Source organism: Nestor notabilis, unplaced genomic scaffold (assembly GCF_000696875.1).
Source record: "Nestor notabilis isolate BGI_N333 unplaced genomic scaffold, ASM69687v1 scaffold25503, whole genome shotgun sequence".
Lineage (NCBI taxonomy): Eukaryota > Metazoa > Chordata > Aves > Psittaciformes > Psittacidae > Nestor > Nestor notabilis.
The window spans coordinates 11,235-29,827 of NW_009922745.1; the positions used below are offsets into that span (position 1 = coordinate 11,235).

At 37.9% G+C, this 18,593-nt stretch overlaps 1 protein-coding gene across 1 annotated transcript in view; it reads left to right on the forward strand.

Annotated features, from left to right (window-relative positions):
- NUP107 (nucleoporin 107kDa) overlaps positions 1-18,344 on the forward strand; it is a 28,879-nt gene extending 10,535 nt beyond the window's left edge. The window contains exons 8-27 of the mRNA XM_010011790.1: positions 551-622; positions 1,113-1,201; positions 2,491-2,569; positions 3,495-3,608; positions 5,935-6,025; positions 7,158-7,234; positions 7,760-7,819; positions 8,763-8,908; positions 9,015-9,063; positions 10,173-10,242; positions 10,677-10,795; positions 12,425-12,463; positions 12,826-12,976; positions 13,969-14,075; positions 15,342-15,444; positions 15,607-15,767; positions 15,960-16,085; positions 16,765-16,878; positions 17,150-17,317; positions 18,201-18,344. Of these exons, the coding sequence (XP_010010092.1) occupies positions 551-622; positions 1,113-1,201; positions 2,491-2,569; positions 3,495-3,608; positions 5,935-6,025; positions 7,158-7,234; positions 7,760-7,819; positions 8,763-8,908; positions 9,015-9,063; positions 10,173-10,242; positions 10,677-10,795; positions 12,425-12,463; positions 12,826-12,976; positions 13,969-14,075; positions 15,342-15,444; positions 15,607-15,767; positions 15,960-16,085; positions 16,765-16,878; positions 17,150-17,317; positions 18,201-18,308 (2,043 nt within the window). The 3' untranslated portion in view covers positions 18,309-18,344. The remainder of the gene's footprint in view (positions 1-550; positions 623-1,112; positions 1,202-2,490; positions 2,570-3,494; positions 3,609-5,934; positions 6,026-7,157; positions 7,235-7,759; positions 7,820-8,762; positions 8,909-9,014; positions 9,064-10,172; positions 10,243-10,676; positions 10,796-12,424; positions 12,464-12,825; positions 12,977-13,968; positions 14,076-15,341; positions 15,445-15,606; positions 15,768-15,959; positions 16,086-16,764; positions 16,879-17,149; positions 17,318-18,200) is intronic.
- The last annotated feature ends 249 nt before the right edge of the window (positions 18,345-18,593 follow it).

The following is an 18,593-nucleotide window of genomic DNA, read 5'->3' on the forward strand; positions in this document are numbered from 1 at the left end:
TCCTGCTGCTAAGTTGTCACTATTAAATTAAACACTCTTGTGCCAAAACCCAATCTTCTTCTGCCTGTGCTTTTTTAGGAAAATGCATCTTCTGTTCTCTTTTTGTTGCAAGTCTAATGAAAGCTAAACTAATGCAGGAGAGCAGCTAGAAGGATCAGGGTTCTGGGTTTCTTTATTTTTTCACTTGTTTATGTTAAGTGTGCGTATGGGCTTGGAAGATGTCAGAAAATGTAATCTTTTTATGTTTACAGTAATAAGTGGGATCTAGAATAATATGAGTGCAGCCAGTGGAATCAATGGATACACTATTTAGAATCTTTCTGTGGTCATACATTTGTGAATTGTATTCTAAATCTCATCTTTACAGTTATTAGTTTAATATCCAAATAAAACGTATGTATAGTATTACCCATTTCTAAAAAGGGGGTAGGGAAGAGGTAGCTTACTGAACTTGTAGGAAGTTTCAGTTAGTATGTGTTAAGTTTGGTGTTCATGGTTTTGTGTCAAGTTTTCTTTTCCATGAAGTAATAATCAGCTTTTTCTTCAATAGGTTTTAACTGCCAGTGAAAAAACAAATGTAGACAACTTGTTTCAGAAAGATTCTCTTGTTCGACAAAGCCAGGTATGGTGGAAAGTTTTTTAAGAAGATCATGGAAATAGATCAGTAGACACTCAAATATGTGCAACATTAATGCTCTATGCACATTTTTAAAGTTGTCTCTAATACTTTTTTATATTCACTGGAGCGTGTTATTCTTTGTATGTATAAAAATACTGCTGTTTAGTTTCTAAAGATCAGAGATGCTTCAGACAGGCTTGGAGAGGATGGAAGGCTGAGGGCTATTCCCATTTGGAGCATCTATTACTATTGATGGTGATTAATAAACTCTTAAGTAGCACTGTTAGTAACTGTAGCATCTAGTGAGAAACAGAGGTCAAGTACCTAAATGACCTTCATGTTGGATAGCTAAAATCAAAGTGGAATATTTGTCAGGATGTGTATGCCTTTGATTACTATATAGATAACAAGTTGATCCAGAGATGAGAAGGCGGCAGTTAAAATATTATTTGTTACATATTTGTTTTTAAAATGCAATTTAATTTTATTCCAGCTGGTGGTGGATTGGCTGGAGAGCATTTCCAAGGATGAAATTGGGGACTTCTCTGATAATATTGAGTTTTATGCAAAATCAGTATATTGGTGAGTCAGACTTTCTTTGATTTTATCAATACTTCCATCAAGTGTAAGATTCACAGGCACAGACACAGAATCACTCTTAAAAAGAAGTGAATTTTTAAAAGTTGTTCAATTCATTCACTTTAAATTCTTAGATGTAAAAATTGAGGTTTCCTACCCATCTGCTGAAGTATTTCTTCTCAAAAGTCAGTTACTGCTTTTGGGAGACAAGGATAGAAGGAAAACTATCAAAGCAATTCACTTTAATCTTAACCTGGATGCAGATTTGATTTTTCATAATAAGGCACAATAGGAGATGGTCACCTGATGATCAGCCTGTTATTTACACTGGATAAAACCATGTGTTTCTCAGGTGGCCACTTTGGCATTTAATTTTTGCCTGTTTAACTTCGTGTTGTCACTTTGTCATTGACCCTTCACCGGAAGCTGTTATTGTCATCTTTATTATCAGTAATGGGTTTTAGGTCAGAAAAGACCAAAGACTACCTTTCATGCTAGATGCCTAGAATAATCCAGTGAACACAGGGTTTTGGAATCATGTGTTCTTCCTAAGTTGAATTTCTGTCCTAGACTGACTTTATAGTGAATGCTAATGGGAAATTTTGCCCATACAAAAATTGATTCATAATATATGAATGACTGAAATAATGGATGCTCTTGAAAGAAATAGTCTGAGAAAGTTGGGGCTGTTCAGCCTGGAGAAGAGAAGGCTGCGTGGAGACCTCATAGCAGCCTTCCAGTATCTGAAGGGGGCCTACAAGGATGTTGGGGAGGGACTTTTCGTTAGGGACCATAGTGATAGGACAAGGGATAACGGCTTTAAACTTAAACAGGCGAACTTTAGGTTAGATATAAGGAAGAAGTTCTTCACAGTGAGGGTAGTGAGGCACTGGAATGGGTTGCCCAAGGAAGCTGTGAATGCTCCAACCCTGGAGGTGTTCACGGCCAGGCTGCACAGAGCCTTGGGCGACATAGTTTAGTGTGTGGTGTCCCTGCTCATGGCAGGGGGGTTGGAACTAGATGATCTTAAGGTCCTTTCCAACCCTAACTATTCTATGATTCTATGATTCTATGAAATCAAAGATATGTGAAATGGTTCTAATAGTATGCTTGTGAAATGTTGTGTTTTCACAACAGTAACACAGTCCATTGGTAAACCAACCAAACCAAGTGTCTCTTCTGTAAACATATTCTATGTAACAAAAGATACCTTTCAATATTTGTGTCTTATTAAAAGATGCCTGCTAAAAAAACACACTGAATTTTTCTGAAAAACCTTTCACTTCTCTCAGGGAGAACACACTGCATACCCTGAAGCAGCGACAGTTAAGTACATACATTGGAAGTTCTCGAGCTCTGGTAACAGAGTTGGTAAGTATTATTTAAAGTAAAGTTTGGTTTCAGAATGGGTTAGAGAGAGCACATATGCTATTTTCACAGTCTTCTGCCACTTCTTAGATGGTTGTATTATCCAAAAGTAGTTATGCTATTTCAAAATTGGTACAGAAATGAGGTGTGGCATCTCTGGAGGTTTTTGGGGGGATCCATCTACTTCTCTTCCAGCAGTCATGTTCGTATCCCCACCCCCCATCATACATACCTGTGGTCTATTTGGTGAAGTAAATGGCTTTATTAGTACTTTTTATGTCTGAAACAAACCCATATTCCTAACCAGAAAAGCTTATAGAATTGTTTGGAAGCCCTTGCAGATAAGGGCGTGCTGTCTTTATACAGGAACTAGTACAAGGAAACCAAGTCCTGATGGGATTCCTAGATAGCTACTGTAGCAAAAGGTAATGGGGAAGTCAAGGAGAGAAAGGACTGTCCAGTAGTAAGAGGTAATGAATTGCCTCAGTGACAGCAAAGCACTCACAGAAGATTAATTCACTTGGGAAGTGATCTGAGGTTTTGATTGGCTTGGGAAAATCTGTTTGGATTAAATAGAAGCAAGTACAGCTGTCGTGAAAAGCCTTCTCAGTTACAAGGTGGGGTAGATTGAGAGGGGGAGAGGATGTTTGAAGGTGAGAAGAGCTGGAAGATGAGAAGTTTGGGCAAAAAACAAAGTGTGGAGTAAATAAAGAAATTGCAGTGGCTCTTTCTGATAGGAACAGTGACAGAAGAGGAACAGAACAAACAAAAGGAAAACCAGGGAGGTGCCATGCTAGATGTTACATGGGTTGTACAGATTGTTGTGCCAACATGAAAAAGTTGACTCCAAATTACAAAACAGGGGTGGAAATCATTGGAAGAGGCATATAGGCATTGCGTGGATGGATGATGACTTTTTTCCTCACAGGATCCAGATGCTCCTATCAGACAAAAACTGCCATTGGATGATTTGGACCGAGAAGATGATGTGAGGTTATTGAAGTATCTCTTCACTCTCATCAGAGCAGGAATGACAGATGAGGTAAACTGCAGAAAGTTACAGTATCTTCTTGGTTAACTTCTGTAATTTATTTTACATCTTACTGTTAAAGCTAAGGAAAAGCTCTATACTAAAATGTCTGTTTAAATTTGGCTTGTGAATTGATTTTCAATTTATTATCAGTACTGACAATGATGGGCTGCTAAATAAGTATTTTAATAAAATCTTGCATTTAGTTTTGTAATTTTGGGTATAGAGTAGATGTTATGGAAAAAAATATGTTTTTTTGTTGCTGATTTTTTTATTTTTTTTTACTGTAGTGGCTTTATAACCTCTAATAATCAGTGGATTATTATAGGCTTCCTTGTAGATTAGATATTATGAAGAAGCTCTTTCTTGTGAGGGTGGTGAGGCCCTGGCACAGGTTGCCCAGAAAAGCTGTGGCTGCCCCATCCCTGGCAGTGTTCAAGGCCAGGTTGGACACAGGGGCTTGGAGCAACCTGGTCTAGTTGAAGGTGTCCCTGCCCGTGGCAGAGGGGTTGGAACTAGATGGTCTTTAAGGTCCCTTCCAACACAAACCATTTTATGATATTAGAGTGGAACATGCTGGCAATTTTAGCTAGTGAGAGAGGTTTGATGTATGTTTTTCGTAGAAATAGCATTAAATTAAGCACACTTTACTGCTCTGCTCCTCTGTCATTCCCTTGGGTATATGATCCGAGTGGAGTTGAGGGAGAGAATCAGGCTTATTTTTATCACCTTGCTGTACAAACAGTTGCAATGGCACATTTGGAGAAGTGTCCCAGGACTGAGAACTGGGCACCAGAGCCCAAACTCCATAAGCTAATACTGCTATCAGAATAAATGTAGTTATTTACAATGGTTACTCCTACTAGTTAAAATAACTTTTCTTTCTTCCTTTATACCCTTCATTTTCTTACCTTTGTTGTTTGGCAGAGTCTTCAGTGGTGAAAACTCTGATATCAGTCTTGATCTGAGTATTCTAGAAAGCATGTTATTATCCTCCATTAATTCATTCACTATAAGTCTGCTTATTCCCCCACCTCAGAGAATATCTGATGTGTATAATTTGCATTAATCCTTAGCTGAGTAACAGCCAGGCAATTTCACTCCTAAAGCTGTTCTGAATAACAATCCCCAGTTGTGAAGTGACTTTCATGATTTAATCATGTAAATACTTGTATTGTGGTGGTGTTTAAAGGCCTCAGCTGGAAACCAATTCCCTTACACTAGGCTCTACGTATATATAATGACATATGAGTAATGGGAGGGAAAAAAGGGACTTGAGATTTTTGTATCCAAGACCTTAGACTTAGAAAGCTGGTTACTTGCTAGTACTCTGTTGCAACACGGTGCAAGTCTGTTCATTTTCTGATATTATGGGCACATCAGTGTATTGCTGCAGGGCAACATGAATGTAAATTTGCAGCATCAGTTGTTCTGCAGTTGCTGCTATGGTGTCCCTACTGTCTGATAAGCATGAAGTGGGTTATTCATTACTGAAAGAGCAAGTCAAAATACTTGGAGTTTACTCTGAATTAAGAATGAACCTCTGTTCATTCCCGTACAATGGGTAATACGTAGCAGGTAAGCTAGAACAACTTGCTTGTCGATTCTCTAAACTTACCATTTGTCACTATTCCCCATACGGCTGAATGTGTGCAGCCTTCCAGTGTGAAAAGAACAGGATTTGGCTAAACAAACCAAGACTGCATATTGCAATTTCTCTGTGTTTATACTGTTTTGTCAGTCCTGGAACAGCACCAGCCAGACTTATTAGATAATCTTTAGCTGATTGTTCCCCCTGCACCAGGGGTGTGAGATTGGAAGAATTGTAGGCAAGTATTTTTGTTCAGTTCCTGTTCTACTTTCCATGCTATTCAAAATAGCTTTGAATACCTGTTTGTACTACTGCACAGACTATTGAATGTCATTATGGGAAAGGTGGGATTGCTGTTTTTAGAAATGCACGAGGGGTTTGGAAGGCTAAGTTAACTGTAAAAGTAGATGACTGCATGAAGAGATGGATTATACATCTAAGCAGCAAGATGACACCTTAAACTAAACTTACCAAAGGGATGCATAACAGCTGTTTCGAGGTAGCAAAGATGACTATATTTCTCATATTGGTATAAATACTGACGGAAAAGCTGTTTATTGAAAAAAACAAAACTGACATTTTATTTACTTTGAAAACTTTCAGTTATTTTGAGTTTAGGATTCTTTGTGGGTTTTTTTATAGTAGAATCTCTACCCAAATTATTTTAATACTGTTCACATTTTTAAAGGAGGAGCTGCTGCTTTTCCAACCTTCACATCTGTTGTTGAGAAAATCTGTCTTTTTCAGGCACAGCGCTTATGCAAACGATGTGGCCAGGCCTGGAGAGCTGCAACTTTGGAAGGATGGAAATTGTATCATGATCCTAACATAAATGGAGGTATCTGCTTCAAAGTGCATTTAAAACAGATGTAAAAATAGGGCTTTCTCTTAGTATCTGTCTGTGGCAAAGAGAAATAGCTCTTTCCTTTCACCTTAAGAGCCTCTTTTGTATCTAAAATACTTACGATGTCTGTTGAACATGTGAAAACAATATAAAATTACTTTAGTTGAAGGTGTGAGCTCACTGAATCTACTTAAAGAGCAAAAGTCACTCGCTTTTTGAAAATCAAGCATAATCACAAAGAAGTAGGTGTCTCAGAGGTCCAGATACACCTTTTCTACCTCCATACAATATTTCAGTCTGTATTTTCTCAACATCTGACTTGTGCTATGTAGCAAACATTTTGTTCCTTGCAGGCTCAAAAGTTAGACACTGTATCCAGCTTCAGAAAAGTATAGTAGGACTGAAGTTCAGCAAATGTAAATGCAGGAAAAAGAGGCACTTTTAAAATATTTGCAAATCATTAAATAACCCTTCTCCTTGGTTTTGGGGTTCCTTGCACACGGTCCTATTCCTAACACAGTACTTTGCTTCTTTCAATGCTCAGGACATGGCAGGATTTAGCAAAGAATTTAAGAACATGTTTAAGTGTTATACATAGCTGGGTCTGGAGGGCATAATGCTTTTCTGCTTTTCAAATCCCAATCTGCTTATCTGCACGCTCCACCAGTGTCCTAGCCTTGTTTTGAGCGTACCCACCTAGCCTGCTGTTATGTGGGGTTTAATTCATGCCCTCATGCAGATGCATGCAAAATAGCAGCACTGAAGCAGTGACCTTCTTTTAGAAGGTTGTATTCCTTAAAATACAAAAATTCTTTTTCTCCTTAACTTTGTGTTTTCCAAATGTAAACACTGTAGACATGGTCAGAGGCATTATTTTCTTCAAGGCTAGATAACAGCTAGGCTTTCAAAATGCTGTAACTTCAACATGTGCATTTACCGAACTTCCCAGAAAAGTGCCTTGTGGTCCAGTTGAAAGCATCAAAATGCTTTGGGAAGAGTTCCAAAGGGATTGAAACTGGGCTAATAGCAGAAAATAGGCTTTAGCTTCTTACTGGTTCCTCTTTTTTAATAATACCTTTTTCTTCCTCCTTCTTTTTTTTTCTCCTTAATCATCCTTCACATGTAGGGGAAGAGCTCGAGCCTGTTCAAGGGAATCCATATCGGTGCATCTGGAAAATAAGTTGTTGGCGTATGGCTGAAGAGGTAAGATAATGCTGAGTTGCTTCGTGTATTAATGTGTAACTTTGAACCTTTCTGAGCTCTGTAACATTGTAAGTAAACCTACTGCCTCTGCTTATAGGACTTAATGTTTCCAAGAGAACTTCTGAAATAATGTATTTCTGTCTGGCAGTGAGAAACCTGGATAATCAGCACCAGTTTTTCAGGCTTAGGAAGTGCCTGACTTTTTTTTATTTGGTTGACAGTGAAACTGCTGACACTGGCTTTCATCTTGACTTAATTGAATGGGAAAGGAAAACCACTGCTTTCTTTCCAGGTCAACATAAACTTTTCAGTTAAGTTACAAGAAGATGCCAGTGACAAGATGCAAAGGGAAAGTCTCCTGCTATTCTTATTTTGGCTCCTGGTGTGTTCTGTGATTTTCCAGCTTTTCCTGGAAAACTGCTAGATGGAACATTTTGCAGTGGGTTAATCTCTAATAAAATGTAAAGTGACTAGAAAACTCACATGCTTTTAAAAGTTACAGAGTTTTTTTACTGTTTATTTTAGGAGCAGTTTAATAGATACGAGAGAGCGATCTATGCCGCACTGAGTGGAAACCTGAAACAGGTATGTCGAGCCTCCTGGCATTTTTTTCTCATGTGTGACAGGGGTATCATCAGACGTACTGCAATTACTGGTTATTGTACTTTTAAAGATCTAATAAACAGGACAATAGCAAATATTGCTGCTTGAGTAGATACGTTCTCTGTAGGATTGACATACATTAAATACACAATAGACTTTTCTTATTACTGCTAACTTCCAGTACAAACAGCTGTAATGTTGTTTCAGTTCTTTTTTAGTTAAGCATTATTTAAGAGCTTACACAGTCGCTTTCCTGCTCATGCACAGTATTCTTACAGATGAGCTGGCATATCCAGAAATTATTCTGTATCCAAATTTTGTCATCAATAGGCTTTATATTCTGTAGAATGCTTGCTTCAAACAGTTGTCTCTAGTTTTAATCCTCCAGCTGTTTTTCTGCTCTTCCACTCCAAACTAGTGATTTTTAATCATTTACTAATTATAAAAACAATGAGGAACATTGCAGACTATCATTGAAGTTTTCTTGATGTTATAGTAATCACTGGTAGGCTCCTACTTGAGGAGTTTGATTTCCTCCCGCCACCACCCTCCGTGTTGGTGTGATGTAGTAGAAATAATGATAATTCAGAAAATAAAGAGTGGGAATAGAGAATGTTTCCAGCTTCTATTCATTGAAATTTAAAATTAGTTCTTTTACAGGGGAATAAAAAGGCATCACAAAATTATACAGACTTACAGAACAGAAGATACTTACCTTCTTTGATACAAAACAGTCAAGGAACTAGAGCATTCTTCAGTGAAAGGGGTTTTGTGTGTCACTTTCATGAAGGAAAGGCTGCTGTTCATGATGGTTATTACTCTGCTTTGGTGCTCAGAAATCTGATCCTAAATTACAGTTGCTCTGTTTGGATTCTGATAGTTCTCCATCTCTTGGTAACTTTTGCTCTGTTTTTTGAATATGTAGCTGCTTCCAGTTTGTGATACCTGGGAAGATACTGTTTGGGCGTATTTCAGGGTCATGGTGGATACTCTTGTTGAGCAGGAAATACGAACCTCAGTAATAACTGCAGAGGAGATGGAAGACCTCCCTAGAGATTATTTAGAAACAAAGTAAGTTTTAGGTACAATTATGCTCCTACACTCAACAAAGGATCCTGTATGATCTGTTTGGAGTATTCAAGGTAATGTTTTTTGCCTTTTCTCTCCTACTTTGAAGCTGGACTTCAGAAAAAGTTTTTGAAGAACTTCAAGCAACAGACAAAAAGGTACATAATAATTACAGTGTTTCTCCTCACTACTTACCATTTCTTACTATTCACTAGGTTCTACTTTTACTACAGTATTTAACAAAATGCTCACTTGTGCACAGGCACTGATTTGTTTTAGGTTTTCTAGCTCTGTAATGTGTGATTTGACAATTCAAATAGATTTTCTGTATGCTGCCATCTTTTAATGATGAAGATAGAGGTTTTGTCTTGCCCCATATCTGTCAAACTAATTGGGTGTGCTAAAGAAACAGCTGACTGTCAAGTGTTGCCAGACATACAAAGCAGACTAAATCAACTATTTAACACTTCGATAAAATGGGCAAAGATTGCTTATATGCAGTTCTCTGTAGGAGTTTGTGTGCATATTTCAAAACAGGCCTTTCAAAATTTAAAAGCACATTTGCTTGACCATACTGAGTTTGCTACTTGTAACACCCAGGATACTTATTTCATTTAAAATTGAATGTATAACTTGTATGTTAATTTTGTAAAGATTAAATTGAAACTACACTTACTCTTATTTGGTGGAATAGACACGCAGAATTTATCACCTTGCTAAGACAAAGGTATGTTGAAAGACATCTTACAGATTGATGCAGTCAGCCACAGGTACACCCAGCTGACTTTGCCTTTCTAGTGCAGTCCTCCCCATACAGCAACATTTTATGTGCATTTGAGTTGTATTTCATGCATTAATTCCTACACTAGGAAAAGAATCTCTTCCTCCTTAAGTAAATTTCATAGGCCTTTTCTTTAAGGATTTGTATACATTGTTGCTGCTTCTGTGACTTTGTACAATCTGTTCTAGGCAACATCCTCATTTGTTCTCCAGAGCAAAAAAGCTCTGAAGGTTAGTCTTGGATCTCTTCCCTGGAAGTATCAACTCCACAGATCTATATTCTGGTTCTTCTTTCAGTTTGTCAATATTCTTGTAATTTGACACTGAGATAGCAAGTGCCTTTTCTCCTGCTCTTTGTTCAGAATACCCTTGAAATAGTATAGGTTTTTTCCCTAAGGAAAATTTGCTTTATTTAGAAATTTGCTTTCTTCATACATTATGCTATAAGATTTTGTTCAAAGTTTGAACTTCCTTTTTGTCTCCCCAGAGGGTTATAGAGGAGAATCAAGAACACTATCATGTGATTCAGAAATTCATTATACTGGGAGATGTGGATGGTGAGCTTTTCTCCAAGTGATTCTTAAATGTCAATTGACTATATTATTTCTAGTGACCTTTCCAGAAACCTATATGTCAATGGATTTTAGAAGCACACAGTAGGCAAACTCCACCTAAAAGCTAGGCTGCTTCTTTAATCAAGAACTGCAGGGACTTTCTGCAGCTTGACATACAAGGTAGTTTTCAAAGAAGTCATGAAATCTTGTAAATGTGTGAGACGGTAGCAATAGGTCCACACAGAACTTCTCCTGAGAAATACGTATAGCAGATACTTAAGCCGAACAGCTGTATCTTTCCAAAACTGCTGTTCTGTTTATTGGGCTTTTCAGGCTAAATTGCTTTTCTTGGATGAATAAATGAATAATATTGAAATATTTCTTGGGTGTTTTTTGCCTTGCTATGGCTAATACCCACATTTCCTTGGTGGCTACAGGTTTGATGGAAGAATTCAGCAGATGGCTTTCGAAAGACAGAAGTGTGCTCCCAGGGCACCTCCTTCGATTCATGACACATCTCATTCTGTTTTTCCGCACTTTGGGCATGCAAACTAAGGTAAGTTCACTTGTATCTGATTTGTTGTCATAGCAGTAGCTAGTCTTTGAAGCAGAAATGCTTGTATGTAAATATCTAAACTACATACAATGATGGTAAATTACTACCAGGCTGATGAGGAGCTGCATGCTTAAATAGTGTTTGTTGATTTTAGAGCCTGAATGCAACAGTCAAGCTTAGAAAAGAGCATCCTCCTCCCCTCCAGTTCAGCTTAATTATTTTTTGAGGATGATGGATTCTGCTTCTAAGTCCTTTATTGAGAAAGACCTGATCCAAACATCAGTGTTAGGCTTATTCATAGCAGCCAAGATGCTTTGAATGGAACACAGTATTAGGTACAATTCCAAGGACTGTGTATGTTACTGTAAGCTCATAAATGGTTTTGCTTGAGGTAATTGGTACCATCTGAAACTCTCATATTTTCTTAAAATATATGCTCAGAATAGCCTACTAGCTACTTAGTCTATGTTAAATATGCAGATGGGTCCTATAGCTGTAACTACACTTTTCTGAGGCAATACAAAGTAATTAGAAGCTCACCTTTTCTACTGTTTTAAAATGTAGAAGTACTTACATATCAAAAAAGTTTCTGAATGTAACTTATTGTGGCAAAAGACAAATGTGTGCTTTCATTAAGTGGTTTAAATACAGCTCTGAGTTAGGTTTTTTAGTGCCTCTAATTGTTGCTTCATTCCCCGTTGAAATTTATTTTGAAGTCTGTTAACATTTAGGTAACTAAGAGGAACTTGTGTGTATGTGTGTATATACATACACATTTTTTAGGCAGACTCAAAATTTGATAGAGCAGGTCTTTAAGCTGTAATATGGTAAAACTAGTCACTAGTGCAGGTTGAACACAGGGGACAAAACAAAAAGGTGTTTATTTGCTATATAAATTCCATTGTGGGATTGTGAGTAACTGCTGATTAGTGCCTCTACCATTTTGGAGTGGGTAAATTTACTGGAAGATTACTCGATCAACCCTCAGTAGACCCCGGAGGGGCAGTTGTGCAAGTTTTTCTGATGTTTCTTATTTGATACTCATGTACAATTCATACAGGCATATGCTTAGATGAAGGTCTGTAATTTCATTTACAAATACAAAGCTAAAATGAGAGTTGTTCACAGTAACAAATACTTGGTTCAGCTAATGTAGTCTCAGGTGCTTGGACTATGCTTTGATTGTTTAGTATAGGTTACTACAGGTGAGCCAGGTGACATTTATACCCTGTACATCAGAACACGAGAGTTTTCTGTAATACAGCACGTGTGTTGCACACTCCATTGGGCATCTGTTCACCTGGCGTTTTGGTTATTAATAAAAAAATTAAAATATGGTAAAATGGAAAGATTTTAAAAACAATTTTAAAAGTAACTTTCCAGTTAGACCGAAAACTGTATGATCCAGTTGCTGAAAGTCCTTGAAACACTAAATCTTTGAATCAGAAGATGTACTTTTTTTATCACTGTCTGAGCGAAGCAGTTCTTCCAGCTGAGCCTCTTGTAGTTTAGTGAAGCAGAGACAAGCAAATAACCTTGTGTCTGTGTAATAGTACTGCAAAGTATCTTACACACACACACACACACACTATCTGATTTAAAATTGAATTTGTATTTCTTTGCAATAAGGAGGAAGTTTCTGTTGAAGTCCTGAAGACCTACATTCAGGTAAGCTTTCAGATACCTAGTTTGCTTTCTCTAATGTAATTTAGAAGTAAGGGAGGAAGAAAAGGAGACTTAAGGTTACAGGATGGAGAGAGCTATGACGCAGTTAATGCTCTCTTCTCCAAGAGATAAATGGAAGCTTGCCTAATACGCGGTTTCTGTCAGCAGTGCTTAAATAAGAGACTATTTATTGATCCTTGCTTAGAAGTTCAGATGTGGAAGCTCCCTATAGTAGAACAACTGCTTTTTTTTTTGTTACATGAATTCGTTACACATTTATGTTTTCACACAAGCATAAACACACTTCTGGGTTTACCCAGAGGAATGTAGTATGTTTTTGTAAATGTTTGCTTCTTATTCTGCAGCGGATGGTATCTGAGAAGCTCACAGATTTAATAGCATTTTATGTTAGCCACTTGCCCCCAGAGCTAGCTGTTGCTCAGTATGCTTTATTTCTTGAAGATGTTACTGACAGTGATCAACGCCACCACTGCCTTGAATTAGCAAAAGATGCAGGTAAGACATGCTGGTATTCTAATTACCATTTTATATCCTGGCTTATTTTGTCTTTCAGTAGTTTTTAATGCAAGAGCTAGCCATGAAGATGATACTATTTCCTTCCTGTGCCTCTTCATTTTTCAGTTAAATTAAATGAATTTGCTTAATCACTTCTTCAAATAGGTATATTGTGGTTTTTAACTAACATGGAATTGCAATTCCTTTTCTGAATTAAACTAAATATTGCTTTGGTTTCTGGATTATGTCCAAACACAGCTGCCTTTCTCAAATACATGCTCTGAAGCCCGAGATGATCGTATTATTTCAGAAAACTAATAATAAAAACACATACGAGTTTGTGGATTTAGGAAGGTTATAAGTATCTTAATTTTTTTTCTCCTGTTTAAAGTGCTCTTTTTTAGCCATTGCTTGCATTAATAGTAAGCTTCTTTCCAGGCCTGTACATCAAACTAAAAGGTGAAGCAGCACACTGTCCATTGGTTTACAATGCCTCTGTGCCACTCAGAATTCACAAAGAAACAGATTTAGTGAAGACTTCTTAATCTGACTTTTCTTCAACCATTTTTGAGTCATTTTCTTTTAGAAACTTGGCTGTGGTTTAAGAAATAAAACATGCTGCGTAAGCATCTGGAAAAGAGCTATTCTGAGCTTTCCCTGGTACATTCCTGTCAAATCAGAGTCTTGCCATCAGAACTGTGGGAATCAGTGGTTTTAGCAAAGACATCTAGATGCTGGTCCCCAGCACAGACTGAAAAAGTAATTTGTCTTGTTCTTCTTCCCATGTTAGATGTTCTCTGTTATCTCAAATACCATTCTCCTAAGATGCCTGCAATAAATTACCTATGTCTAAAGCTTATCATTTAATCTGATGATGTGAGTGCAGACTGATAAGAATTCCTAGTAGTAAGGAGCAAGATCAAGTCTGAAACTCATTTTGTGGCATGTGTGGATTCGTGATTGCTCTTACATAGTTCTCTCTCTTAACCCAGGTCTGGATGTTGCAACCATAACAAAAACAGTTGTTGAAAATATCTGCAAGAAGGATGCTGGTGAATTCAGTCACCATGACCTTATGTTAGATACAGGCACAACGGAGGTGAGTGTACTTCCTAGGGCAGATGTTCCAGTTTGCCATCAACCACAGAGTCTTTTGCTACATATGATCCATATCTATCTTTTTATGATGGTGGAAATTGCCTTGAAAAAGCCTGAGATGGAAGTGCACTTTCCATGTGACCAAGTGAAGAGTTGAATTGCAGAAATCCATAACTTCTGTTTCTACATCTTAATCTTCTGGGCTGTGGGGTGTGTTGCTCAGCAGCATGTCTGTGTGCAAACAAGTGAAGAGAAAGCCCATGAAATGACTGCAACAAAAAAAGTTGTAGCTGAGAGTAGGGTATTATCGTAGCTTCTAAGAATTAAGAGGATTAATACTTTGGATCTCAGATGTACCTTATTACATGCTTAAGTGACATTCTAGTTATGACTTTTTATATGATGGGATGAGGAATGTCTTTAAACTGAAAGAGGGGAGGTTTACATTAGACATAAGGAAGAAATTCTTCACTGTGAGGCTGGTGAGACACTGGCACAGGTTGCCCAGAGCAGCTGTGGCTGTCCCATCCCTGGCAGTGTTCAAGGCCAGGTTGGACGGGGCTCTGAGCAACCTGGTCTAGTGGAAGGTGTCTCTGCCCGTGGCAAGGGGCTGGAACTGGATGATCTTTAAGGTCTCTTCCAACTCAAATCATTCTGTGATTCTATGACTGCCTTTAGTGACAGTTTCCTTGTCATTACTACTGTGTGTTGTTTGGATCCAACTCAGTACTTCAGTGGCAGTGAGGTACTGTTAATAGCTTGCATTCAAAGTAGTGTTTAGAAAGGAGCTGATAGTTTGCAAAGTTATGGCGTTCATTATTTTTTTTCTGTTCAGTACAATGTTTAAATTCTCTAAGCCAAACAGGCAGTTAATGTAACAGGAGAATTGGAGAACTGTGGTTGCAGGCTGATGGCACCTCTGAATATTTTAGCAAGGCTCCATAAACCATGCTTGTGCAGTGCATTCATATTAAAGTTCGAGAAAGACACATGGTAATCCATAAAACTTTTTGAGAGCTGGTGCTCATCCATTGGTCTGAATATCTTGGGGGATGCTTAAAAATGGATTTTTGAGTTCTCCTGGATTGCAGAGATTGTTTCCTAAGCTTTAGAATCAAAAACTTGTGAATAAAGCGATCCTTGTTGGTATGCCATAATGCTACCCAGGGACCTCTAGAGTCTTGTGTATTTCACTGACCAGATTTAGTGTGTCTAACAACCATGCGTGCTTGAAATGTCAGTGAATCTGTATGTTGTTTTTTTACAGGTGGATCGTCTGAAAATCGATGTAATTGACTGGCTCGTATTCGATCCTGCACAGAGGGCAGAAGCACTTAAGCAAAGCAATGCAATCATGAGGAAGTTCTTGGGTACTAAACTTCACAAATACTGTAGTCTTTCTAAACATTGGTTTTGTTCTTACTGGCTCTTGGCACTCCATTTGATGTAACATTCAGTCTAGTAATTAAAAAACATGGGTTTGCCAGTGTGGAAATTGCAAAGCCGTTGATACTTGGTTCACATTCTCATAGCATCCAAGAAACATGAAGCTGCAAAAGATGTGTTTGTGAAGATTCCCCAAGACTCTATAGCAGAAATATATAACCAATGGGAAGAACAGGGAATGGATACTCCGCTTCCAGCTGAAGATGACAATGCTATACGGGAACATTTATGTATTCGGGCATATTTGGTGAGTTTCAGATATGCTGTATTCCAAGTTATAACTTAGAGATAATGGTGGCTTTGCCTTGGTGGTGAAACTTCAAGCATTGTCCAGTTGATTTAACTTCTGATTACTGGATGCACTATAGCTGTGCATTTAATAGCAGTTTGTAATTCTGTGAGGCAAAAATGTCCCAACACTGTTTCCAATGCAATCCAGGAAGCCCACGAAACCTTTAACGAATGGTTTAAACACATGAACTTGGCTCCACAGAAGCCTTCTTTGTTACCACAAGCAAGTTTCACTGAAAAAGTGGCACATGAACATAAAGAAAAGAAGTATGAGGTAAGTAAAAATTCAAGTTGTTTGCTATAAGCATTTACATTCTTGCTTAGGAAGCAGTCTTAGTTAAGTAGAACAGAGTAGAAGACTGTTAATTCATATTGCTTAAGAACTCTATTATAAATTACTCTATGTTGAGGGAGCGTGAGACAGTAGAATAGTAATGCCACTGCACAATAAATTATCTGGTTTACAGCTTTAAATGTAATATTGTTACTTAATAGTAAACATTCAACTGTGTTGTCAGTGTTGTTAATAAATCTGAGTACTTGATTTATCTTGTTAACTCTTTATTCTTGTATTTGTCACATTTTCTTTTCTAAAAGATGCTGCCATTCTGTCTCTTTCAGCAAAAGTTCTTTTTGCATGTCTGGCCAGTATGAATACACTGTATTCAGTTAATACAAGTACTTGTTTTATAAGCACAGCTGAATAAGTTGTTTAAAATTATCTTCCTCTAGTGGCTTTGCTTCTGAGCAACCTGCCTGACTCTCTGGACAGGGAATTAAGCAAGGATGGAAACAGCTGCTAGCAGCAGGCTTTTAAATTTCAGCCACTGGCTGAAGATTCCAGTTTGAATTGGAGTTCTGCTGGCTGTTGCATGCTGGGTGACGAGTCTGTGTTAAAATAGCCTTGGAAATTATCCTGTTCTGCAGTAGTTTATTTTTTGTTTCTTTGCCAGATGGATTATGGTATTTGGAAAGGCCTCTTGGATGCTCTTACAGCTGATGTGAAAGAGAAAATGTACAATGTATTGCTGTTTGTGGATGGAGGATGGATGGTTGATGTCAGAGAGGTAAAACGAATTTTTATATCATGGCACAGGTTGCACCCAGCTGTACCTTCGTGACCCTTAGTTTGATGTGCTGCTCTTTAGCTCACTCTGGCCTTGCTGTGACCAGTTACGGATTGCTTCCTCTTCAGTTACTGTATAAATCAACCTGTCAGTCCAGCCTAGGCTGGTTAGGCCACTTTTTTGCCTCTGATGCTATTGCTTACGTGGTTTTGCCAAGTTGCCTTTCAGAGGTGATGTTCATAATACTAATACATTGTTTTGCTGTGGTAAGGATGCCGAGGATGACCCTGAACGAACACACCAGATGATTTTGCTGCGAAAGCTGTGCCTGCCCATGATGTGCTTTTTGCTGCACACAGTGTTACACAGTACTGGGCAGTACCAGGAGTGCCTGCGGCTGGCTGACATGGTTGCTTCTGAGCGACACAAGCTTTACACGGTGAGTTAGAGAGCTGCAGGCAGCTTGCCTCTGTGGGTTGACTGTGGGAAAAGCTTCTATATGGAGAGGAAGATGCCATATGTTCCTTAGCATCAGAAGTTTCTTTATCTCTTCATTCACTGCAGTAGTAAAACATTTCCTGGTATCCTGACTTAAGGAATTAAGGAGTTAACTTTGAAACACTGAAGATGCCGCCAGTGTTCTGACAAGCAGCAATTCTTAATTACTAATTTTTGATGAGTTTAATGGTTGGATTTGTGATCTTCAGAGTCCTTTCCAACCTAAATGATTCTGTGATTCTAATCTGAACTGTAGAGTTGTAATTGATTTTTTTCATTTCCATTACATCTTAGAACACTGTATAAAAAGGTTTTGCTTTGAAGCACTTGGTTTACGCTGAACCTTCTTTCCCTCCAAAAGCTTGAGAATCAGCCCCCAGAAAACTCCTATCACAAAAAAAAAAATCCAAAAACTAACCCAGCCAAAACAAACCCCAACTAAAACTAAACCACAGCACCCCCCAAAAAAACAAAACAAGGATTGGAGATCTGAGGAGAAACATCAAAGCTAAGAAAAATACTGTGATGTGTTCGCCTGGATGGGCTTAAGATCTCTGCCAGCAGAAACAGGGAAATTAAACTTGGCTGTTTACCAGTAATCTCTGTAGCAGTAATGAGACAGAGCTATCTTGAGACTGCCTTCAGGTTTGGGGTGCTGCTTCTAGTCCTTTACTAAATGCCTTTCTGAAATGTCTGATGTTCACACTGTCTTAAATAGAAAGGAAAATAAATAGTCACTTAATGAGCCATCATTTCCTTTGATACTGGTGCTTTTCATTGTGAATAAATGTAACTTCCTCCTGGTTTCTTTTTATTATTCTTAGGTATTTTCAAAAGAGGAACTCCGAAAACTTCTACTGAAGCTGAGGGAATCTTCTCTGATGCTTCTGGACCAGGATCTTGATCCTTTGGGATATGAAATTCAGGCATAGGGTATCATGAGATACTTACAAAAACTTCAGAACATGGACATTCTGGTTATTAAAACAAAAACAAAACAAAAAACAAACAAAAAACAAACAAAAACATGACTTGACAAACAGCTCTGATCTTTAGGGGGGAAGATTTCAACTTGAAAAACTCTGATCAATTCCAGAGATGATGTTTGTTATACAACCTGTTTCATAATTTGTTTTTTGTTTTTTGGTTTGGTTTTTTTTTTTTAATAAAAGTGCTTCACAAACAGAAAATGTTTTCATTCTGATATAAATGTCATT